Here is a 27,163-nt window from a genome sequence, read left to right on the forward strand (position 1 = left end):
TTAATGTCTCTTTAGTGATGTTCAATGTCAAAATATTTGAATATCCAAAATCTTATATACAAATGCTGTAGAGCATATCTAAACTAAAAGTATAGCAAAATCTAAGGAATCAGAACTTTGTACGAGGACGATATATTCCTTAATTAAAAATAATTTCCAGAATTCAATAACAGCTAATTTCAGCAGGTTCGACTGCGGAATAATTAGATTAATAAACAATGTGTCGAAATGTGGATCAATCATTTCTAGTGATATAAATGTTCTTGAACATATTTATCGATACTTGACGCATGACAAACGATAATCATCTCAATAGTTTGTTCTCAGTGATCTGTACCTTAACGTTTTGAGAAATCCACGTATAATGAACGAAAAACAGTTCTTAATAAAACAAAATGATTGATGAAAAGAACTGAATATCACGTAACATATCAATATGGACTGTCTAAAATGACGTTATCTTTAAGAGTAGAATATATATTTAAACATTAATTATGGTCACAACTATGCATCTTTACATAATAGTAGCATTTATAACGGATAAAGACCATTAACTGCATTTTTGTATTTTTCTTTTAGATAAGCACCTGATTAATCTTCCTTTTATCTAGGTTCTATATATATTGACTTATCTAGTTTTGAACAATGAGACTAATACTTATGTGAACTTAAATTATAATGTAAAATCTCGAAAAAGAAACAAAACCAAATATTGGTTTTTTTGTTTAACCAAAATATTTTTTTTAAAAAGGAAATGGCAGTTGTTTTCCATTCGTTTGTTGTGTTTGAGCTTTTGACCTCGTTATTATAAAATGGGCTTGCCATTTTGAATTTTCATTGGAGTTTGGTATTTTGGGAAATTTTATTTTTAACATGATTTAGATTAACGACTGAAAAATGAAAATAATGATAAGCATTATGATACAATGTGATAATAATGATAATAATACTTATAATAATAATAATAATAATATAAACTGTCAACTAGGAAGACATCTTTTTAAAACAGAATACACATGAAAAACAAATGTTAACTACTATGATCTATGCTAAAAGATACATATATTATAAACATGATAAACGTTTAAAAGCATGTGTGCATTTTTCTTTTGCATAAAAACCTGTTTTATCTACCTATAATTGTTAATTGATTCATTAAATCTTGAACACTTAGAATTTCCAGTGTTTTAGATAATAAATAATTAGGAATTAGGAAGTGATATACAAGCTGTCTTAACCCCCTCAATGTTTATATTTATATATGACTGGAATGAAATTTGACGACAGTTAGGATATAATTAGCTTTCATAAAGTATGTTAAAATAAATGCACGCGAATACTTATGATTACACAGAGTATATCGCGATACTATGTGTGTATAATCTCAAAAAATTAAAAAGGAGTTACGATTTCTACATAAGTATGAATACTGTTAGTATTTTGATGTTAACTTTTTCAATATGTTTCGAACTATCCGATGGTTTCTTTGCCAGAACAATTCGAGATGGAAACGGGATGACGAAGACACACTTAGATATAACTGCTGCTGGAACAATTAAATCAATTGACAAGTATATCAAATCAAACAAAGGATCTGGATCTATTGACGACTTCTTTAGTGGTGGTAAGATACCTTGTATGACAATTAATGTTTAGTTTGACTTTCATGTCAATAACAAATCAAACAAGTTAATATTTTGTTCCAAGTTTATGGTAATCAAAATACATAGTTTAAATATATCAACGAGAATTAAGAACTACGTAATATTCACTGATTTCTATTGTGCACACATCTTTTTCTCTAATCTTCATCTCATCAGATACACGATACACTTATGACTAAAAGTTAAGAAGAAGTAAACAATATATAAATATAGATGCTAAATAACAGAATAAAAAAAACAAATAAAGCATTGGGAACGATTAACAGTGATCAGAGATAAGTATGTTTAAAGCTTAACTATTTTGATCAAACTCATCCTATGTTATTATTTGTTATTTAGATACTTTGGTGTTGATTGCAGTTCTTGATAGTTTCTAATGATTTAACGTTGAGATGATTATACATTATATAGACACCTGTCTGTTATTGAAGAATGTATATTGCCCTTACATGTCTTTTGATTATTTCTGTCATTCCCTGTTTCTCTCAATGACATATTAAACACATCTCCTCTCATTGAACTCATAATGATGTTGACGATCTAAGATCTTAAGACAAGTACCAGAATGATTGCCTGATCTATAGATTTACTAAATTTTATTCAATTTCTCATCTTCATTGTGAGAGGCAAAATTTTTACCCAAATTGCAAGTATTTAACTCCACCTCTCCTTAGTCCAATAAAGGTGCGATGAAACTTATTTTACTATATATTATGATATTCAACAACTTTTAATCGGAATATGACAAATTCATCCTATATACAAAACCAATGGGCCTTCAACACAGCGAGAAAATCCCACACCAGAAGGCGGGCTTCAGCGGTCCCTTAAACATGTTTAACAAAAATGAGTACTAGTTTAGTGAAAATGGACGTAACACTAAACTCAAAAATATTATATTAATTAACTAAAAAAAAAATCATTCAAGACTAACAAAGACCAGAGCCTTCTGACTTCGGACAGGCACAAATATTGGCGGGGTTAAACATGTGTTTTGACATTCCATGCATTTAAAGTATACCAATATTGTTTAAGATACTAATAGAAAGGATACAATGATGAAGAAAGTATTTGCATTGAGAAAGGCAGTTGCTGATACACAGGAGAACAAGAAGGATACAGCTTATATTCACTGTCACGCCGATCAAATCGATCTCGGTAAATTGTATATGAGTTGTTATCATAGAATTCGAAAAATTATGAAGATAGTAATTTTACATATATCAAAATCTTATAAATTTCGATTTGTATCTTAAATTGTGTTGGTTCTGACCACATTTCTAAAAACCAATTTAAAGGCGCACAAACAACAACACACACTTATTTCCTATTGTAAACTGATACTCTTTATCTTTGAAATTAATAATAAAGTTTATTGTGGCACTAAGTTTTCTTGCATAACTATAATCAATTTATATTAATGTAAATAATTTCTAAAAGTCATTTGTTCGATTCTCAAAAAAGACTCTTGTTTGTTTTTCACTAGAAATCTAAGTGGCGTATTAGAATTTAAATTCGTTTAATACAAGAGAGTTTATACCAGACATACTTTAAAACAGATGTTAATATGTCGGTTACGATTTAAAACACAACGACATACATTTTTACATAACTTAATTCATGTAATTATAAACCATGAAATGTTATCTCCAGTCTTACATCATATGACTTAAGAAGGAAACTCGATAGTTTTACAAGTGGTTATTTCACCTTTAGTTAAAGATCATTGGAAATTTAATTATCTATATCTTTGCATAATTTCAACATCCTTGTTACTTAACATCATGACAGGTGTTGAATGTCATTCACACACAATTTGTTTTGATTTCAGCACACAACTTCGTGAAATCTTGTAAACAGAAATTGATTGCGCGAAAAAATGACCTGGATGAATTCATAACACAGCTGGGGGAATGCCTGTATACTATACAATCATTCTATAGTAATACTAACTGGGTGGAAATGTATGGCGGAAAAGTGTATGAAGAGTTTGGTAAATATGAGAATATAAAAGAGGGACGAAAGATACCAAAGGGACAGTCAAACTCATAAATCTAAAACAAACTGACAACGCCATGGCTAAAAATAAAAAAGACAAACAGAAAAACAATAGTACACACGACACAACATAGAAAACTAAAGAATAAACAACACGAACCCCAGGTATGAGATATAAGTAAAAAGAAACAGGATTCCTCTCCCACCATCCCCCAAATAAGACAACATGCAATCACTATGATTGTACTATTTTTCATCGGAACAGACTCATTAATAGATCATCATGAAAGTTAGCACCGATGGCCTTTTTCTTTGTCATGAGTGGTAGTGATACACCGCTTGAATATGTCACTATATCAATCGAGGTTAATGATATGTGAAACTATGAAAATCGAGTGACGTATATTCTTTAAACTAATCAGATGTATGTTTCTTTATATATATATGCCAGTATACATGGTCGTAAATGCATCAGAAAGTTGTCAAATATATTTTATCGATCATAGTTAAATACTTTTATTATGAAATAATTAATTTGTTAATTTTGTTAAATAAAATACTGTATTACCATGATTACCCCGAGTTACAAGACACATGATCATTTTCATCATATTATAGGAATAAGTACTTTAATGGATGTAGCGGCGTTGGAAGAAGACACCTGTCTAGATAATGCGGATTACAAGTATGTGCAAAGTTTTTTCAGAGTGAGATAGACAAGGAAGTACGGGGTTTAAATGTTAAATTGAAGTTGATATATAGATTATCGATTACTAGCTAGTACCGTAAAGAAATGAAATAATTTGAGTATAACTCGTATGTTTTTTTACCTAGATTAAATGCGAATCTGCCTTAAATGTCATTTTCTAATCTCATATTTCGACAATTACTTTGAGATTAGACCGAAAGAAAATGTATTTATGATAATTTAAAGAAAATTAAAATTATTGATAATCGAAGGAATACCAAACAAATGGGGTTATAAACAGTATGTTCACCTTTTGCACGTCTGTCTGTGATTAATTAAAAGCATTATTTTCGTTTTTATGTGTCTGCATAAAATCAATCATGAATACTCTCTAACAGTGTGGAACAGAATATAACTCGTGACAATTTTATTTTTTTGCTTTTCACTTTTAAATTCAAACTTAACACTCCATTTTAGTAGGGATCAAATGTGTAAATATTAGCTGCCGCCATCCTAAAATATCTTCATGGGGGTTGCCTAAACTGGTTGATGAATTAGATCCTTTTTATGCACTTTTAAGTGTAGACGAAACGCGCGTCTGGCTTTTCAAATTATAAGCCTGGTACCTTTGATAACTATTAAGTACATTTTATAGTTTGCCTTCTTTCATTGAATTATTAATATTTTTTTTAGTTCTGAATGTAAGAACAACATTATAGTAAACGGTAAACTGACCAGTGGATACCATCACAGAAGAGGCAATACCAAACCTGCAAGTAGGTAACCTTTTGATAACGTTTTGAAAATTCAGAGACAAACGCAAAACAAAGAATAAAATTGATAATGGAAATGGGGAATGTGTCAAAGAGACAACAACTCGACCAAAGAGCAGAAAACAGCCGAAGGCCACCAATGGACCTTCAATACAGCGAGAAAATCCTGCACCCGGAGACGTGCTGCAACCACGGATATATGAAATCATATTATTTTATTTTTGAGAATTCAAATAATGATTTTACTTTGGAGTGGAATTCTTATAGGTGCCAATAAGACCGGTGTGGACTGAATGACTAGGTACATATGAGGGTCTAGATGCAGTTTACAGAATAGATTATAATAAGAAATAGAGAATATTGGGATGCTAATGTTTAAAGAATAGAGATATTGGGCACAAAAAAAATTGAAAATTGAAATGCAGATACCACCCCCACCCTTTACGCCCCTCTTTGTTGCTGTATATTTTTTGTTCATTGTTTTGTATTCAAATCAGGCCGTTAGTTTTCTCGGTTGAATTATTTTACAGTTATCATTTCCTATTAAGGGCATGCGATACAGTTACAGGGGAGGTAATTACGTTGCTAACGTAAAATGTTATTTTCGCGACGTCAAACTGTGACATATCGGGATGAGATGCATTTTTCGACTGATTTTTATCATTCAAACTGATTTAATTTGAAAACGAGTGCATGGACCCCTATTTTTTAAAACAACATTTTGTTACATTTTGCAGGGAAATTATGTTAACCAAATTTTATAAAACTGTAAATAGTGCAATTTTTTTAATTTTGATAAATATACAGCAAAAAATGACGTTTTTTTTCTCAATTCATGACCATTTGATGAATATGAATTATTTCTGAATAAAAAATGCATAAATGTTTAGGATACTTATAAAATACAGAAATTACAAATTATTTAACAAAAAAACAATTTGTATTTATCTTTTAAAACAAAAAAGTTATGTCTTTCTTTCGAAAGGGAAAATATGGCCACAAATCCGAATTTAGAGCAAATATACAAAATTTTGACCTCATTTAACTCAAAAAGTAGCACATGAAAGTATATTTTTTATTACATATTTGATTTAATCAGGCAAAAAATAGCCTATATGGAAATTTTCATCAAACTGTAAATACGGGATCAAAACTGTATCGTATGCCCTTAAAGCTGATTATGAGGTATAGGTTTTGGTAATTATTGACGGCCATACGGTGACATATGGTTGTAAACTTGTATGTCGTTTGGTATCTGGTTGAGTTGTTTTATTGACAATCATACCACATCGTCTAATTAAGGTCTTTCCCCTACATGGGAAAGACCTTATTGTTTTTCTAATGTTTTTTTTTCTTTTTCTTCCAGCATTTGTTTGGCTCGCCCTCCTACCGCTTCTATTGGAGTTATCAATACCAAAATTAAACAATCGATAGAGCTCAACATGAACTTTTACCAGATGAACTTTTGTAGGATTTCACCTTCCCCTTAAGAAGTTATCTCCCTTTTATTGATTTTTTTCAACATGGTCCCCCCAAAATGTGTTAAAAGATATCATGACTTTATTTAGACAATAGGTAGATCTCATCATGATGTATTACCATATGAGGCTGCATAGGATTTCATCATCTACTTTGAGAGTTATATCCCCTTGAAGCAATTTCTTTCATTTGCATTTTTTTCAAAAAGTATTAGAGATAGAATTGAATTCAAAGTGACAGCATGTATTAGAACAGATGGCAATGTTTATAAACATAAACAATTAATTTGTTATTAACCCTTATAAGGAGTTATTTCCCTTTAAAAATTAAAAATATTTTTTCAAAAATTTATATTCGAGAACCGAAAGTCATAGAGACTTGTAACCTTCACCAATAATCTTAAATTCATATGACCTTTAATATGCACCCAAGGTCAAGGGTCACCGAGTGCAAAAAAAAATTACGCTGCAATTTCAAGCTTACATATTAGGAAAACGATAAGACTTTCCTGCATACATACAGCGTATAAAATGTTCTTCTCGACGAGCTCTACATTTTATACAATAAGCCCAAAAATGTCCGACCGTCTGTTCAAAAGTTACAACGGGATGATTCTTAAAAGTATAGTATTGTGTGTATATCTTTTTAAAGGTAACAGATATCAACCTACTACAAACTGCAAAGATGATCAGTAATTCCAGACCTTCAATTTGAGGTCAATGTCAGGTCATGATTAAATTTCACCTTGACCTTCACATTATACTATGACCTTGACCTTGTGATATTTGAAAGGTCAAGTGGTCCTGATTTGAATGGTGATAGTCCCATGTCTCAATGACTTCCGGTTCTCAAGTTTGGTATTGCATCATATATTTGATGATTAATTGTGACCTTGGTGAACTTTAAAATTGTCCCAATTCTTTTTCTATAATGTTGTCCTTTAACTGTAGATCATTTACCATTTAACAGATTTGAGATATCTATTGTCGTTAAAGAGATAATGCAGTTTGAAATTTTGCGAGCTGTGGTATGTATTTCTGAATCAACAACAGCTTACCACTTAAAATGTTTAAGAAATTGAAGAGGTTAACATAGTTATATGTTTGACCAAATACCAAAAACATTCCATTGAAAAAAACACCAAAAAATCATTTTGAAATTTTCATGTTTTGCATTGACTTTGTAAGTTTCATAACTTCTATTTATATCGTTGATATTGCATCATTTTTGGCACTTTGTCAGAAGGGGTCATCTGATATATCAAATTGAAGGTCTCGATAAACTCTACTTAAAAATGAAAAATTTAAACCTCTTTTTCATCCCAGGTGGAAGGGTGGGGTCATTTAGTGCAAAAATTCAAATTTCTCAGATGGTAAGGTTGTCGCATATCAAATGAAAGAACATAAAGCGTACATTTCAAATTTCAAATTGACGTCCCCCAAAAATTGGTTGAATGGGGTCATTGAGTGCAAAAAATAAATTTTCTTTTACGATAGGGTTGTTGTATATCAAATGAAAGGTCATTAGGTGTACATTTGAAATATCAAATTCCCGACCTCCAAAAATTAGTTGGATGGGGTTATTAAGTGCAAAAATCAAACTTTTTAGAACATGGCGTTGTCGCATATCAAATGAAAGCTCATCTACCCTGTGTTACATATATCATAATTCCGATCTCAAAAATGTAGATGGATGAGGTCATTAAGTGTAAAAAGCGAAAAGTTTCAAAAGGTATGCTTGTCGTGTATCAAACGAAAGGTCGTACAAAGAACATTACGAAAACATCACTTTTACAGGAAAGACCTTTCAATTGTTTTACAAACAATTGAGATACTAGTTTTTATTTGATATTACTTTTAAACTATTTTAACTTTAAAGGTTTTAAAAGCGATCATTTATTTCTTTCCTTTAGAGGCAATTGGTTCATCAACTGGTAAATGTAGTCACGGTGGTCCTGACGATGACAGCAGAAAACTTGTAGCCAGATGTGGCATCAATAAGGATTCCCTTACGCCAGAATGGTCACCACATTCTCATTTACACGACCAGGCATATTCGGCCGCTGTCCAAGCTACAGAGAACTTCCTTGTTGCAAATGGTCAGTTATATAGCCTCATTTTGATCACTTTCACAATGAAGCCATACGTTCAGCTTAAGTTGGATCAGCACTATATATTTTAACAAATTAAATTATTATCTTATATTTGCCAAGATATAGATTTTACCATGCTTTTTCTAAAATATAATAAAAAAGAAGTGTCACCTTGCTATTTTTTTCAAGCTTCAAGTGCTGCAATTTTACATAGATCGAAAATAATTATGTAGTCAATGTGCTATTGTAAACCCTATATTTATGCAAACTGTAAACTTAGTAACCATCACTGAACAAATCACTTGGTGGGTTTCGTGTTGCTTATTTAGTCTTTAGTTTTTATGTTGTGTCTTGTGTACTATTATTTGTCTGTTTGTCTTTTGTTTTAGCCATGGCAGTGTCAGTTTATTCCGGTCTGTGAGTTTGATTGTCCCTCTGGTATCTTTTTGCCCCTCCTTGATGTTAGTGAATAGAGATTTTCTTTGAAGTGTTTTTGTAGCATTTTAAACCATTTGGACGATTATAGCATTTTCATTTTGTTTTCGATTTCATAGGATATGAATATACAAATGTTAATAAGAAAGCTACCGATAGCACACCCAAAATACTAGAATAGTCCGCATAGCAAGGTCTGTGATGGGTATGCACATATAAACGTTAATTAGACAGCAACCGATAGAACACACAAAATATTAGAATACTAGAAGTCCATATAGTAAGGTCTAGGATAAGATATTTGACATTAAACATGTTCTTTTAGCAACATGTATAAGTCATATTTTACTCAGAACACGTATTATGCCTAGCGGTATTGTGATGGGAATTTCACAAGTAAAACAAACCCATAAAAAGTTTTCTATCGTAAGAACATTAAGGCAATCAGGTTGACAATATATCGTTGTAGATCTTCCTTACATTTATTGACAATTTTGTACCTTCGAGTAAATTTAGTGCTTCATTTATTTTATGACATCAATGTATTGTATTTTAATCAGTTTCGTTGGCGTCAAATCTCCTCTAATTCATATTTTACGTTCGTTTAAACACACAAGATCGAAGCAAAGTAGCACCATTGTGTTGGTTCACACTAGAAAATATGAATAATATATTACTCGAAAATATCAATGTTGCATTATATTGTTTTTATATTGCCCTTTTCTTTAAATGTTAGAACTTGAGCAAGATAGGCTCTGATAACAAAAATATAATGGGAAGTGGTCTATTAGTTTTCGTCTGGATAATGCATTTCCCTAATATATGATCTTTCATTGATTGGTTCTAACGCATATACAAACGTTCCTATGAAGGATTCGTCATGTTCGTTCTGACCTTGCACCATCTCTGGACATACCATTGAATAATAATATTAATAATTCTATTTACTTTGTTCAAGGAACTGGAGTTTTAAAGACAATTGGATCAAAATTATTCGAAGCTATATTTCATGTTGAAAGACGGAAGGACATGACTCTAGCTATGGCAATAGACTATACTAGTTCTATGGCAGACGATATTTATGCTGTAAAACAATATGTGATAAAGATGTTAACAAATACCGTAGGATCGTCCAATGAACCTGCTGATTATGTTTTATCTTTGTTTCATGATCCAGGTAGGAGTGTAATCGGGGCTTATAAATATGAAATTGCTCAAATGAACAAAATGCACTTGGGTTTTACTCAGCGTCTCAGATCTCTTAGTTTGTGTTGATCGTGAATATTATTTTTAACTAATAGAAAATGATACTTTTCATAATGAAAAATTAATGAAAAACGGAAGTATGTTCTATTCCGTAACTATAGTCAGAAATTATTTTATTTTGTTCATTGTTTCTGTCATTTTGGTAGTCCAAATACGTAGTTATTACGTCTTTTATATACTTTTTTGGACTATCCTCATTGATATTTGATACTTATTATCTATTTAAACGGTTTTAATTAAACTCTCTTGTTCCTTGATATTTCTTATAATATAAATAATTATTTTTCTGTCGTGGTCAGTATCTTGTTGTTACTTTCACTTATTATAGAATTTTTTTTCAGTAACCTGGAATGTCGTCTTTAGGTACACTGATGGATATGCCATGATTAACAAAGTTCAAACACTCGAGACAGAAAGTGGAACTAATCGAGACTGTCCGGAATACGCAGCAGCAGGAATATTAGCAGGTATCATATAAACATCAGCCCGTATGAGTACGGTTATCGAACTCAGGCTCAATAATCAACCAATGAAACACCAGATTTGGTCTTTCTAGGCTCAAATGTTGTACTCCGTGTACTGAGTAAAGTTTTATGTCCATGGTCCAAGAAATAAAACTGCGGTTTTAGTGATCCCAATTAAAATTTATGTAAACTGCAGTATAAGTCTATCTTATTAACATTTTTGACAGAACGTAGTGATGACAATTTCAAACTTTAATTTTAAACTGGAAATCAAATGTCATTATAAATCTTTCGTTTTTCTCGTGTGTTGCATTTGTTATGTAGCTGCCTCTACATAGCTGACTATACGGTATGGGTATTGCTCAATGTTGAATGCCCTCGACAAGGATCAGTTGCCAATGTCGACACCAGTTACTCAGTGCATGCAGTTGAATTGTTATCTCATTGGAAATTATATTACATATCATTTTGTATAACAAGACACAAAGACGTATACTAGGTAATATGTTGTTGATTTTATGTGTGAATTTTTGCAGTTAATATAATATGTTAATGTGCATATCCAGAATAATTATTTTTTCAGTTGACTTTTGTAAAGTTATGAGTCTTTCATTCACTTTGGAATCTGGTGAGATTTTCTATGTCCAGTGACAATATGTGTTTTTTTTTTTTGTTTTTTTTTTTTTGGGGGGGGGGGGGGGATATGTGAGATTTTAGATAAATGTAAAAAATGCAAATATCTCTTATTATGAGCTCAATGTAGATACTCTATCACTAGTCAATCTTTAAACTCAAAATTTATGAGACAATATTTACAGTATCGTATCTAGGAGTTGTCATTTATATGGTCTGCAATTGATTGTCTGATTGTCTATTCCAAGCAAGTTTTAACATTTTAATAATGTTCATGTACAGAACCCGCGCTTACTTTTCACTTTTTATTTGTTAAAGGTAGTAAACTATTTCATTGTTCAGTTCTGTTCATATTTTGAATATTATGCGTATTGTTACATTCTTTGACTTTTGTAGACACAAAACTTTGAATTTTTCGAAAAACTAAGGATTTTCTTATCCCAGGCATAGATTACCTTAGTCGTATTTGGCACAACGTTTTGGAATTTTGGATCTTCAATGCTCTTCAACTTTGTAATTGTTTGGCTTTATAAATATTTTGATATGAGCGTCACTGATGAGTCTTATGTAGACGAAACGCGCGTCTGGCGTTAATTATAATCCTGGTACCTTTGATAACTATTTGAACATTTACACAAATTATCGACGGTTTGAACATCGTCCTGTCTGTTATATCCGAAAACAGTACATGTATTTTGCAAAATCTTTTTGTTTCAATGATATCCCAAATGATTATTTGGTAATTCTAAATTTGTAATATGTGTATTTGGGTAGTTAATAGGTTGTTCTCATTTACACAGCATTAGCACTGATGAAAGATAACTCGCATCTGTATATATTTACGGATGCAGATGCAGAAGATGCTATTCACCTTCGACATGTTCGAGAAGTCATTTGTCTGAAACTGTATTTGTATAACTCATAACTTGCCTTTTTTGATTTTGTTTGTCTAACCTAATTAAACATTTTGATAATGTTAATATACAGAACCACCATACTTTACTTTTTTATTTAGTAAAGGTAGCAAACGTTTTTATTGTTTAGTTCTATTCATATTTGAATTTTATGCGTATTGCAATCTGTGCTTACATTCTTCGGAATATGGATACAAAATATTGTCTTCGCTCTACCATGTAAAAGTTGTATATCAGGCCAATAAATATACATTGCAAATACTTTTTCTTTCAATAATATCTCAAATAATAATTGGTTAATTCTAATATTCGGGTTTGGGATATCACGCCGCGTGAAAATAAAAGTATTTTCTCATTTGCACAGCATTAGCACTGATGAGAGATAACTCGCCCCTGTTTGTATTTACGGATGCAGATTCAAAAGATGCTGATCGCATTCAAGAAATCATTGATGCAGCCAAAGCAAAGAATATAGCAGTGTCGTCATTAATAACCAGTCAGTGTACTCGCAGAAAAAGATCAGCATTAGGTTGGTATATTTATGATGCAAATATATATGGAAAAACCGTAATTGTCTCATTCTGTTGGTTTCAAAACATTTGAAAGACTTTTAAATAATCATGCCAATCTCAACCATTTTAATTATCATACTATTGATTAGTAAATTATCGAATAACATGTAAATAAGTTAAAGCAATTTGTGCTTGAATGATGAAAATCTTAGTTTTTCGAATCAAATTTCTAAAGTTTTATGAACAGTAAATTAACATAAAATGAAGTGTCATTATATTTTATGTAAGTTAAGCTGTCATCAATAAATATATCAATTTTAAATTGTCATTGATCTTTGTAATAATTGCAGGTTGGTTAATTCAGCATTTATGTCTGATAAATTTATTCTATATTTTAGGTCGGCCTGAACGGTCTGAATCTTCATTGTCATTTTTCCAACAAATAGCTCAAGCTACGGGTGGAAATGTCCACGAAACAGACAAAGAAAACATTGGCAACGTCCTAGAAACTATAATAGGGGTAAATTTTGATTATGTTTAGCTAATTTAGAACAAAACCACTGTTTTTACTTTAAATTCAGTATAAAGAACCATGTAAAGGTATAACAAAAAAACATCCATATTTATGGTGAGTAGTTATTCTAATGGTATGATGGCATTATAAGAGAAGGGACTCAAGAGTTTAATTCAGAAAAAAATGACACCTTTAGTTCAAGAAGCTGTTATTTATTGGGAAAATAAAAACATCTGTTCTTGATATTGTAGGAAATATTTCCTTCTTCTGAAATAATAATAGACTCGTTTGACTGGTCTGTCACTGAAACTAATGACAAGAATATTACCGTTGATGGTACGATCACAGTGCTTAAGATAAGTGTAACTGGGTCATCCGCAGAAACAGATGTAGATCTATATTATGCTAATGGTATGTAATATTTTTAGTAAGTTTAGATTTAAGTGTATTCATAACTTGAATTTAATTCTACTACATTTCAAGATGCATGTCAACCTGTGTTTTGAGTGTCAGAACTGAAATCAGTAACATGACAATTTAGTAGAGGACATCCAGCCCCGGGTGCGGGATTTTCAAGCCTCGTTGAAGACCAATTATCTGTTCTTTGGTCGGGTTGTTGTGTCTTTGACATATTTCTTATTTCCATTCTCAATTTTATATTAGCTAGCTTAGGTTTACGATCCGACCAAATTCTCTTCACCCATGGCAGAGTAAGACAGTATTTGCGTAAACAGCGTAGAGCTATCTAGCGACAGACTGAAGTAACATCTACTCCCATTACATCACAGTTGACCAATGACAGCACTTGTACTCTTTAATACAGACGTGTAAAATATATTGCGTCCTTTGTTTCATCGTGTTTATGAATCTCGTGAAACATAAATTGCATTTATTTATGTTTGCAGTCAAACAATTGCGCGAGGAACACAATCAAAAACTTTAAAATTGTCACTTAATATCGTCCTATGTTTCAGACTCTTTCCTAAACCTGAACGTGACAATTGTTTACTTACATTGTTAACATTTACACTTGCCAATCTTAAAAGCGATTTTCATTGATTGTAGCTTGCTACAACTGTGTCCAATGTTTATCATGGATCACAATGTCTGACTCAATCTTTCCAGGGAGGTTAACGGTTTCAATTGCGGTTTGTACTGTAAATTCATCATTTTTGTGGGTATCAATTTCTTTGGCTGAGGAAAACTACTTTTCTTCTGGATATTTGACATTAAGTTAGTTGAAAGTTTTATTTAATCGACAATCTCAAATAAAGGCAACAGTAGTATACTGCTGTTCAAAAGTCATAAATCAATGAAGAGAAAAACATCCGGTTTACAAACTGAAATTGAAACGAACACTGAAGTGCAACAAAAAAACCTACAATACAATATACATAGAAACAAACTATTAGATAACAACTTCTATATTAATGACTAAGTACAGGACATTTCAAGAAAAAAATCTAATAGTTGTACATGGTTTTAAGCCAAACCAAACCTCGTGCTTAATTGCAATTTTAAATAGACCGCTAAAATGACAACATTACATGACAGGAGTACAGTACATATGCATGCAAGAACACCCAAGACAATAAATGGAAAGTTCGACTTACTCTATCTATATTTTGGATATTTTGTACTAGGAAAACTCAACAGACAGTGCCAGTATATTTTATATTTTCTCGATTAATCATTTAGTTGAGATTTGATGGTTTGATGGCGTAATTCAAGAGTATAAAAACACTACTTTTATTATTTATAGAGAGGCAAAGCGTGAACAATTGGTCTTTTGATATTTACACTATTTCACGCCATTTATGGTTGTAACCTTAAGGAGTTTGTGTTTGTTTGTTTAATTTGTAATTTTATAATAGGCACATTGGAGACATACACATCTGGAAAGTCAACTAGAATATATACCTCATCAGGCGAAACCATTATATCAATCCAGGTATAATATCAAATATGTACCTCATCAGTCGAAACCACTTTATCAACTCAGGTATGATATCAAATATGTACCTCATCAGTCGAAACCACTTGATCAATTCAGGTATGATATCAAATGTGTACCTCATCCGGCGAAACCATTATATCAATCCAGGTATAATATCAAATATGTACCTCATCAGTCGAAACCACTTGATCAATTCAGGTATGATATCAAATGTGTACCTCATCAGGCGAAACCATTATATCAATCCAGGTATAATATCAAATATGTACCTCATCAGTCGAAACCACTTTATCAACTCAGGTATGATATCAAATATGTACCTCATCAGTTGAAACCACTTTATCAATTCAGGTATGATATCAAATGTGTACGTCATCAGGCGAAACCATTATATCAATCCAGGTATAATATCAAATATGTACCTCATCAGTCGAAACCACTTTATCAATTCAGGTATGATATCAAATATGTACCTCATCAGGCGAAACCATTATATCAATCCAGGTATAATATCAAATATGTACCTCATCAGTCGAAACCACTTTATCAATTCAGGTATGATATCAAATGTGTTTCTCATCAGGTGAAACCATTATATCAATCCAGGTATAAATAGTTATCAAAGGTACCAGGATTATAATTTAGTACGTCAGACGCGCGTTTCGTCTTCATAAGACTCATCAGTGACGTTCATATCAAAATATTTATAAAGCCAAACAAGTACAAAGTAGAAGAGCATTGAGGATCCAAAATTCCAAAAAAGTTGTGCCAAATACGGCTAAGGTATAAGATTAGATATGTACCTCATCAGGTGAAACCATTATATCAATCCAGGTATAATATCACATATGTACCTCATCAGGTGAAACCGTTATATTAATCCAGGTATAATATCAAATATGTACCTCATCAGGTGAAACCATTTTATCAATCCAGGTATAATATCAAATATATACCTCATCAGGTGAAGCCATTTTATCAATCCAGGTATAATATTAGATATGTACCTCATCAGGTGAAACCATTTTATCAATCCAGATATCATATCAAATATGAACCTCATCAGGTGAAACCATTATATCAATCAAGGTATAATATCAGATATGTACCTCATAAAGTGAAACCATTATATCAATCCAGATTTAGTATTAGATATGTACATATGCAGTACACTGTAATTTAAATTATGGTATAAGATTAAAAGATCAAATACAGTCAACTCTCGTTATCTCAAAGTCAGCCGGACCAGAGAAATATTTCGAGATACACGTAGTTCGACTCAAACGAAAACCGGAAGTTTGACAGAACAAAGGACACAACTCTTGCTTGGCTTGGTAAAGCTAAAAAAAATTCGGGAGAATATGGGAAGGGGTCGATATTCTGATATCAGATCGATATATTTGTATGTCATGATCTTTCATTATGTTTTATCGCACTCTTTCTTTTTCGAAAGAAAATACAACAAGATTAAAGACGCCAATTAAGTATTTTTGAGGTGATCATCAACGGAAGTCATAATCCTTACTTTATTCACACCCAAGCTCATTAGTGTAAATCACAATTAATTGTTTTGTAAACATTTTAAATACTTTTTCATGAACATTGACAATGTATCACTAATTATTTATAAAAAAATCTATAAAAGATAATCTTAGGTAAACACTCGTGGAAAATAGCATGTCATAAATCAATACAGTGGTCAGTGACTGGAAATTTAATTACATGTGTATTTTCAGATTAACTCTTCAATCCATTTAAATGCCGGAGGTCATGTTTTGACAAATGCTTTTGTTAACCTTGGGATCGTAAATTTAGTTCGACTCAACCGAAATTTCGACTCATCCAATTTCGACTCATCAGGAGTTGAATAACATACATTTATATGGAGCAAAGTTCGGGACCACGTGAAAACTTCGACTCATCCGAAATTTTGAGTCAACCGGTTTCGAGACAACGAGAGTTAACAGTAAAAGTAAATATGTTACTGAAAAAGCAACTTAAAGAAAGGGTATCTTTTTAACTAGATAAGGAGGTCTTGAAACGTACTTTTTTTTTAGAGACAGCCGTATTAATTCCAACCAAACACTAATTTAGAGACAGGCGTAGGCAAAATTTGATCTTTAATGAGTCTATATTAAGTCAGGTTTTGAGTAATTTCTCATTTTTATTGTCAATATCTGACAATGTCCAATCTAATAAGTATTGCAAAAACCATTAAAATAATGTTCATGTTGAAGCTGAAATGTAGAGCAATAGTTGTACATTCTTTATGTTCCTGTCCTTAGAGAGGACCACGTGGATCACGTCATGACTGTCATTTTTGTTAATAAATTAGGTCGTTAGTTTTTTTTCAGTTGAACGTATTTATTGTTTTGAAATATACTGTATGAGTTTTGCTAATTGTTGTGTTGCGTACTGGGTATCTTTTATTGCTGAAATCTACTTCATTTTGAACTTTGGTTGAGAGTTTTCATATTGATAATTATACCACATATCCTTACTTTTATATTTTGCTCATTTATTTGATCCACGGCAATCAAAAATGTCGTTATCGATACAATGATACTATTATTTTAGCATCCTCCAGGTAGTGTTGTGAAACTAAGAAGGAATGTCATCAACGAGTGGAAGGTAAATATTACAGCACAGAGTTCTATCAAGATTGACAGTGAACTATTGGAACAATCAGATACAGGTGAAATGGTTTCACTGAAAGGCAGTCCAATTTCGGGTAACTCTTTTTTTTCTAGACATTCATAACAACAATATTAACTACTAGTGTCATTAGACCATTTATAAACTGAATGCTTGTTATAATTTCACCAATTTGTGTTGTTGGATAATAAAAACCGATTTGTGCCAAAGGAAATGCATACGTACTCTTGGAATATGATTTGAAAAATTATTTTGTTTCCACCAAAACATACCTTGTCATCAATTGCAGAAATATCAACAATCAAAACGCTGCGCTTGTAAAAATGCTAAATATTATATTTGTCTTTTCTATGTTTGTTTTGTTGATTTTTTAATATTTCCAATTGTTTAACAGATAACAACTATACTGTTGAGTTGTCAGTGTATAACTTGGGACCAAGTGGCACATGTCACAAAATTAAATTGACTGGTATTGCCGGAAATGTTATATCGTCACACGAGACTTCACAGTTGCGACGAGATGTCGATACTTTGTGTGCTGCAGATTTTAAAATGCCAAAAGTTGTAAGTTTAGGTTGAAATAACGACATTTAGTTAAGTTTAAAAATAGCCACTTGTCATTTCCCCTCTTTTTACGGAATTAAATTTTGGAAGAATGAACTGTGTATTGAAAATGGTCACAATTACTCAGTTAAAAAATTCAACTTCGCCCCATCATGCATAGGTTTGATTCAATTTGCTATTTTCAAATACTGACATCACTAAAGGGACATTGATTGTCGAAATGCGCACTTGGGCAGTATAATTGGTATTGTCAATGAGATTAACCGTATATCTTGCAGCGAAGGAATAGTCTAGTGCTCTACCTGTAGTTAACACTCCCATAACATGTTGAAAGTACTACGAATGAGACCTTCCTCGCAAAATTTATAAGGCTTCATGTGAGCATGTTATGCTGTGTTATGCATGGTCAAATTTATAAATGATCATTTTCTGTTAAGGAATTCTTTGAAAAATACCGGAGTCACCATATTTAGTATATCTTGTTGATAGTTGGATAGTGTTCATTGTATATATAATACATCATATTCATTTCAGAAATTCCAAGTTAAACTATATGGGAAAGATGATAGTGGGATATCATTCACAAGGAAACTTTCGGAATTTCACAAACCTACAAGTGTTGAACTAACTGTTAAAGCATCAACAACTGGTACGTATGAATGGTACAGAGGGGAATCACAACATACAAATTCGGATAAAGACGCCTGTTTACAAAACATCTAGTTTGAAGTTTGTCTTAGGGAAAAACAAAAAGTTGATAACATCTACATATGAACAAAAATGCATTCCATATTCTTACCTCCATTTATGGAAACTATAGGTTTTTGCCCTCATGCAGTCTTCACTCTTATTATTCTTTTTTAATTTGCTTTTGTTTTCTCTGACTTCCTGTACTGTCCATTTATTATAAACACCAGCAGCTCTCTATGAATTCGAATATGTTTATATTCTTCAATATTTTTTTCAGATGACGTTGTACTTGGAAAGGAAAGGCTTATTGGTTATGAGGTTTTAAATCGTGGTACTGTGACAGAGACGTATCAAGTGTCAATATCAGACGACCATTCATTTGTCAAAGGAACCACAACTGTACAGTACACTCTTCGTGCTGGAGATGGTGATAATGGAACCTTTGCTGTTAAGCCTACTACACCCTCTGTTATATTGTATGTTTTATTGGCTGTTAGCTCAAACAACTCTTATGTTATATTTGATTTATCTTTTGTCTATTAAAATGGTTCATTTCCAAAAATATTTCAATGTTTATCTCCGTATTCTTTCAATCAAAATCGAAATAAACACCAGTAGAATACGGCTTTGCAATAGTCGTGTCGAATGATACACATGATCCCATCTTATATCATATTGATGACATACTTTTTTAAGTAATACAAAAAGTTATCATGAGCGATACTTATAGATTATCGTCGATCATCTCAACAAGATTGATTTTCTCGCTTGAACCGGGACGGCGAAAGCGAGAAAGGCAATTGAGTTGAGATGACCAATGATAATCTTTTATCGCTATATTACCTATGACGACGTTGTCAATTTCATGTCAATTTCGTTAGCAACGCCACCTCCTTGCTTAGTTTCTAGCGATAATTTTCCATCTGAAGTTAGTAGCATGATATGAAAAAATTTCTCAAAAAAAGATCAAAGGAAAAATTCACAAAATAGCGATAAAAAAATTTATGATAGTTAATATAGAATAAAGTTACAAAAAATATTTCTTGGTGTATATTCCTTTTATGACATTATAAACTCTACGTTACTTTCGTACAGAATAAAATTCTCCTAAAATTCCAACCTTAATTTCAGCTCATATACAATATCAGTTATAATTGTGTCAACTGGAAAGATTCAACAGAGTATCACCAAGAAACTTGTGGTATGTTCAAAATCTTAAAGATAACATTAGTGACCTATTTGAACAGGTTCCTGGAAAGTATACTTGCATTAACATTTATACTGGTACGTCCGTCCATTTTAATTATTTTGCCTTCAAATGCTAAAATTTTAAGATAAAATATGAAACTTTTACCAAGACCGATATTGGCGTAAAGTCATAGCTCAAGAATTTACTATATATTAAGTGACGTAAACACATAAAGAAAAGCATTAATTTTTGACACATTTTTGTAACGAACATTTTTAAAATAACTGAAATTGATAAAAAAAAACAGTTGGATGGCAACAAGATAAGAACATTGCATCAGTCAGGGGCATAACTTTAACAGGTAACTTTCCAAATTAACTTTACATGTAATGTTGAAGACAAGGCCATTCTTTTCATTGCAGATTTGAGAACTTTTTCACAACATTCTGCAAATTATCAAGTATGTTATTTCACTTTTATTATATCTTCGAATATTCGATTGAATTAGGTAACAGACGTAGAAAGACCTGATTGTACTGTTGTACATACGGATGGATTATGTGGCGTAGCATCGCTTAATACAGCTAATTGTTCGTTGTATCTATGGACCGCTTCAGCTGAAGTGACATTTTCCGGGACACTGTTACAGAGTATATCATCAACTGTTGGAATGTCGGTTAAATTGGCTCATGTTAATATTACTAGGTTATCTACTGGACCGCTAGCTGTTAACATCAGGTAAATGTACGATTCATGTGAGAAAATGGTTTTATAAAGATGCTTGACTCGTTTGAGAACAGGGTTTTATAAAGATGCATGACACTCGTATGAGAAAAGGGGCTTATTAAGATGTAAATTTTCATGTATGTTTAAGCATTCTTTCCTATCTGGTTATAAACAAAGTTAAGCGAATACTTGATAACTAAAAAGTATGCGTTAAAATTTCTGATAAAAATGGAACTTTAAGAAATGGGCAAAGCCAATTAGCACTCACATTGTTTCCGATGTTCACTACATAGTATATTCATCCCTGGTGTTCTCCATCTTTATCAACATTCTTAATAGTCACGTGACAAAGATTTGTTTTCTGAGCTTGACTCTTTCCCTCAACAAGATAAGGTGTGAATAAACTCATTATAATTTATAGATACCAGGACTATATTTTGTATATACGCCAGACGCGCGTTTCGTCTGCAAAAGACTCATCAGTGACGCTCAAATCCAAAAAAGTTAAAAAGGCCAAATAAAATACGAATTTGTAGAGCATTGAGGACCAAGATTTCTAAAAGGTTTTGCCAAATAAAGCTAAAACTATCTATTCCTGAGGTAGAAAAGCCTTAGTATTTCAAAAATTCAAAAGTTTAGTAAACAGTTAATTTATAAAAGACAGATAATCGTAACTGCATGCAACTTAAAAATACAAGTCTGCTGATAAGTTCACTCATCCTCTTTGCCAAAAAGAAAAGATTAGAATTAAGAAAAAAATAATATTGCGTATAAATGACGATATCATGTATTTAGAAGTTAAAATACATTCCACTATAAGTATTTAAGTAGACTACTCACCTGTCGACATTGAGGTTGTGTGTAAGGATTGGTGGTTGAACCTCAGATGTGTGCTTGTTCTCTCGAGCACTTCTTTTTCACCACCAAAAAAACTTGGAAGTCACGATATAGACAGAGTTATATTAAACACCAGCAGTCAATCAATCAATCTTTTTTATGCCCCATTTATGGGCATTGTGTTTTCTGGTCTGTGCGTCCGTTCATTCGTCTGTCCTTCCTTTCGTTCGTTTTTCCGTTTGTCCGTTCGTCCCGCTTAGGTTAAAGTTTCTAGTCGAGGTAGTTTTTGATGAAGTTGAAATCCAATCAACGTGAAACTTCGTAAACATGTTCCCTATGATATGATCTTTCTAATTTTAATACCACAGTAGAGGTTTTATCCCATTTCCACGGTCCACTAAACATAGAAAATGATAGTGCTGGTTGGGCCTCCGTGTACTTGGGACACATTCTTGTTATGGTTCTGTTATTTATATTTTATAATTTAAAAAAAAAAAAACATAAATGTAAAGACAAAAATGTCTTATATCAATTTTTGTTCCCACAATATATTTGTTAAATAGCCTTTTATCAGGTATACGGTAGTTTAATATTTAAAGCCTATTTTATGAAACGTGTCACAGCATAAAGACAAAAAAAAAACAATTGCAATTTTGAACATATAATTTCATACACTTATTTGTTTTCAGTGGAGACTGTTGCACGCCATCCTTATCAATAAATGTGATCGATGTTGATGGATTTATATCACAGTGTGGTCTATCTTTTGGTGATGGACAGTCAGTTCAATCAGTAGAAGTGTTGTCTGAACCTTCCGGTTCATCGGTAAGTTATCGAAATTCGCCTTTTCAGAATTTAAATGACTATGGGTAAGCTCATTGTTTGTACACCAAAAATGAAAATAATGTTACGTCATTCGTTAAATGTCCATTGTTTATAACGTTTCAAACCAGTCACAACGTTTTGGTGTACGCTTTTGAAAGTATTACCATAAATGCATTAGATTCTGAAACGGGAAGACAAAACCTTTGACCTGCTTGATAATCCGATGAACATTGCATATTTTCTTTTACTAGAATCTATCAGCTCTGTCTTAACTTGTCTACTGAATTATAAGAGTGAAACCAGTTTTTGCAACCATTTGTCGTACTTAACTATTATGTTTGGTTTTAATCTTTTATTCACAAACTTTGTTTGAATACATAACATAAACTCATCATAGATACCAGGACTAAATTTAGTATACGCCAGACGCGCGAACCGTTAATCCTACATTGTAGATTACTATTTCCATGTTGAACATCATATATTTCAGCCGTTTGACTCTGTCCGGCTTTCATCAATGCATAACATTAATCGGAAGTCGACGACACAATCCTTCTTTTACCCGTGCAGATGATGTTGAAAATTTGGAATGTTAATATAACATGAGTGACGCTTAAGTTGTAGTGGCATACACTTTTCTTTGAAAACGGCAACTTTTATGTAACCCTAGAGAGCATGAAACTGAATCTAAGCAGGAATTTAGAATAAACAAGACAAAATGTGAATGCTTATATGTACACGTCCTGCATTGCCGAACAGACGTACCTTTAAACACAGACTGATTTTAGAACTCCATACGTCAATATATTCATATTTGAAAAGTGACAATGAATCAGACTAGTTATGCATTTAAGTTACAATTTAAAAAAAAAACACAACTAAAATTTGACGCAGGACCGAACTATCAATCGTGAGTACCCCAGTTGATAATGATGTCGTTCATTTTTATTTTTTTTTAATTTTTTTTTCTGCTGGACATGGAAAGTTCAAGCTGTCATATTTCCTACATGTATTCCACATATACCTATGATTTACCTTCGTTTTTGACTTTCAGGGAACAGATATCTACACAATAATTATTATAATGACAGTGTGCGTAGTAGTTGTCATAATTGCAGTTATTAGCGCAATTGTTTTACGAATGCATCATATTAAGTCGAAAGACGCACTGGTCAGATCTGAAGCCAAGTCAGATACTACAATGAAAGAAAAATTCAACGCTGAAATGATTGCTAAAATAAAAGGATTATCTATCACTGAATAATGATTGAATACAAAAAATGCTTGTAATATATACACTGATGTAAACTGTAATAGTAATTAATATAATAATGTTTAACGGCAATTGTTATCTTCCTTTTTGAAAATTTCAGTCAATGCAAGCAATAGCTTTGAGCTACTGTGAAGTAAGAAATAAATGATTGCGATTTTTTTTTATTATTGTGAATAATGCGAACTAGTTGGATTCATACATTCATTTTATCTAATTTTATCTATTCTTAAAAAATCGCAATTATAAATGCACGCACCAATTTGTTAATTTTCAGTATTCCCACATTACAGTCATTTTCTTAAGATTTCCAACTTTGTTTAATGTTAATTTACATAAGTATTGATTAAAGGATACCTATTGACTAATGTTTTGCATATGTTATTTTACTGTCTGGTGTAGGCTGTATATCTGAAGTCTACATTTACTGTGATGCTGTACTGTGCCAAATTAAAGTTAGATATATATCGCATGTATAATTTTTCTGCAATACAATTGAATAAATATATAAGTTTAAAAAAAAATCATTACTTTATAGTCTTGTCGTAATTTTAGTGATAGCTTAGTGTTTGTTTGTTGATTCTTGTATATTGTTGTTAAATACCCTGTATTTTGTTGTTAAATACCCAGTATTTTGTTGTTAAATACCCTGTATTTTGTTGGTTGATTCCATGTCATCTAATGATTAATTCCTTTTATTTTGTAACTTGAATTAATGTTGTGTGATGTTGACAGTCTAACAACAAATAGTTCATACATAATTAGCGTAACTAAAAATAAACCAAATTGAAAAGATATGCATTGTTTCGACCTGATGAATGAACAAGAAATATGCAAAAGAATTGAATAGAAAATAGGATTTAACTTAGCCACGCCACTGCACGTTGACGAAAAATTACAACTTCTATATGTAAGTGGCCTATCGCAGGGTATAACATCTTTCTATATCCAGCATACCAATGTCTTCCGGTGACAGCTTATATCCCTCACTCTTCGTCCCTGTCTCGTGCCACATTGAAAAAGCAACCAATTATCTAAACATAATAAGAAAAAAGTTTTACACAAAATTATTGATTGAAGGCTCTGTACTTTTACCTTCCGGTATTGTGTTATTGTGCTATTGTAAAACAAATGTGTCCTTGTCTTTCATTTTTGCTAATGTGCTTTGTCTATATGCCTTTTTGTATTCTTTGATACATATGACGTGGCTCTGTATCATTTTGCTATTGTGTAATGGTAAATGTTTGTATTCTTGTCTTGAATTTTTGCTAATGTGCTTTGTATATATGCATTTGTGTTTTTTGTTACATATTGTTGTGTTTTTATAGTAATAAATATGATAACACTATGATGACTGCTTTAACCCTATTTTTGACATTTTTACCTATTATGTCTATATGCTATGTTTATACATCGTTGTCAATAAAATGGAATTTAATGCGACTGTCATACAAGTGAGTAGTTTAGCTAACTGATAACCAGGTTTTACCCACCATTTTCTCCATTCGAAAATGCCTGTACCAAGTCAGGAATATGACACTTGTTATCCATTCGTTTGATGTGTTCGAGCTTTTGATTTTGCCATTTGATTAAAGACTTCCTTCTTGAATTTTCCTCGGAGTTTATTATTTTTGTGATTTTAATTGTTAATAATTGATTATTAAATTTTTCAAACCATAGACCAACAAAATAGCTGATTTTTAACCTAGGGACTACCAATACACATTGTAATCGACAAATTAAAAGATTATTTAGAACTTTGCAAACTAATCAATAGACAGCGTAAACATGGTAAATTTGTGGCATCTTCAAAACTAGAACAATTTCAACTGTTATCAAAGCTAAATCAATAAGTGCTGAAATTAAACTAATTTTGTTCTTTTATGATTTGAGTCAAACGACAAAGACTGGAAAGCACATAAAGAGACCACTTGAACTAGCGCTTGCAGTATGAGATTTTACTTGTAGTGCGATATTACCGTTTACAATCTTTGTAGTAGTTCTGTACTTTAAGGGCATTTTTCAATAAAAAAAATTGGCTTGTAGCTCATTCCATATCGAAAACATGGATTTATATAATGACTCGTTTCGTAGCTGTGACATTTTCACATATGTGGTTAAATTCCGGGGTATGCAGTGAGTTTCATTTTCCCAGACAAATCCTTTCTTGAATCGGTAACTCCTCGTAAAAAATCGCTTTTTCAGATGATAAGTTCTTGGAAAATTTAATACCTTGATTACATTAAATAGCTATATAGTTTTTACACATTTATTCTATGGTCCTCTTCTTTTCGAAACAAATGGTTAAACTAGGTCTCTTTTTCAAAATAGAAACATTTTCAATATCACTACACAGAGATTTTATGTTTACGCAAAACTTTTGAGTTCCTCAATTAGACGCACATTCAGGATATTGACCCAATTTATTTTTCCACTAGTTACCAGTCAAGTCGTTATATTCCGATTCACTATCGATCACTACATTAACTCGAGAGGACAGTGACCGAAAGAGGTCGCTGAATCATTCGCTGGGTCATAACGTTAGATTTTATCAGTTTTTACGGAAATCTATTTATTGATTTACGTTGGAAGTCGGAATCTATTTTGTTATACTTTTTTTTATGAAGAGTTCAGTTTGTATGATGGAGACATAATCCTTAATTTTAAATAATTTCCAAAAGTTCATTACATCAAATTTTACGAGGTTCATGAGCAATACAACTAAATATAACTACACAGCGTGTCAAAATTTTAACGTCATTGTTGGATATTCATGAAAATATCATTAAGGCTGGACGGATGACAAACGAAATAAAGGTTGATAAATACTCATCTTAATACTTTGTACAACCAAAGTAAACCAAAAGTTTTACATGATTCAGAAAAAAAACCCCGAAAAGTCACTTATATTAATATGGATAATCAACAGATCTTTTAGAGCAAAATACACTTTAATATTTTAAGAATGTTTCATTATAGCATTAATTTATATATAAATAAACATTTAACTTTTCTATT

At 31.8% G+C, this 27,163-nt stretch overlaps 1 protein-coding gene across 1 annotated transcript; it reads left to right on the plus strand.

Moving 5' to 3' along the window:
* The first annotated feature begins 1,352 nt into the window (after window positions 1-1,352).
* LOC143052493 (uncharacterized) lies at window positions 1,353-25,496 on the plus strand. Its single transcript, XM_076225539.1, has 20 exons — window positions 1,353-1,624; window positions 2,700-2,822; window positions 3,496-3,657; window positions 4,281-4,347; window positions 5,044-5,126; window positions 8,515-8,700; window positions 10,088-10,306; window positions 10,737-10,862; window positions 12,771-12,935; window positions 13,317-13,438; window positions 13,684-13,843; window positions 15,307-15,383; window positions 17,967-18,120; window positions 18,439-18,608; window positions 19,143-19,257; window positions 19,576-19,774; window positions 20,430-20,499; window positions 20,996-21,225; window positions 22,740-22,875; window positions 23,930-25,496. Exons 1-20 carry the CDS (start codon window positions 1,423-1,425, stop codon window positions 24,137-24,139), a joined length of 2,976 nt encoding a protein of 991 aa, XP_076081654.1. The 5' UTR covers window positions 1,353-1,422; the 3' UTR covers window positions 24,140-25,496.
* Window positions 25,497-27,163: the final 1,667 nt, after the last annotated feature.

The sequence above is a fragment of the Mytilus galloprovincialis genome, chromosome 11, assembly GCF_965363235.1.
Source record: "Mytilus galloprovincialis chromosome 11, xbMytGall1.hap1.1, whole genome shotgun sequence".
In the NCBI taxonomy this organism is placed as follows: domain Eukaryota; kingdom Metazoa; phylum Mollusca; class Bivalvia; order Mytilida; family Mytilidae; genus Mytilus; species Mytilus galloprovincialis.

Coding starts and splice junctions, on each gene's coding strand:
- LOC143052493 (XM_076225539.1), top strand. CDS start 1,423: ATGAATACTGTTAGTATTTTGATGTTAACTTTTTCAATATGTTTCGAA. Junction 19,258..19,575: donor TGTTAAAGCATCAACAACTG/GTACGTATGAAT, acceptor TATTTTTTTCAG/ATGACGTTGTACTTGGAAAG. Junction 19,775..20,429: donor ACTACACCCTCTGTTATATT/GTATGTTTTATT, acceptor CCTTAATTTCAG/CTCATATACAATATCAGTTA.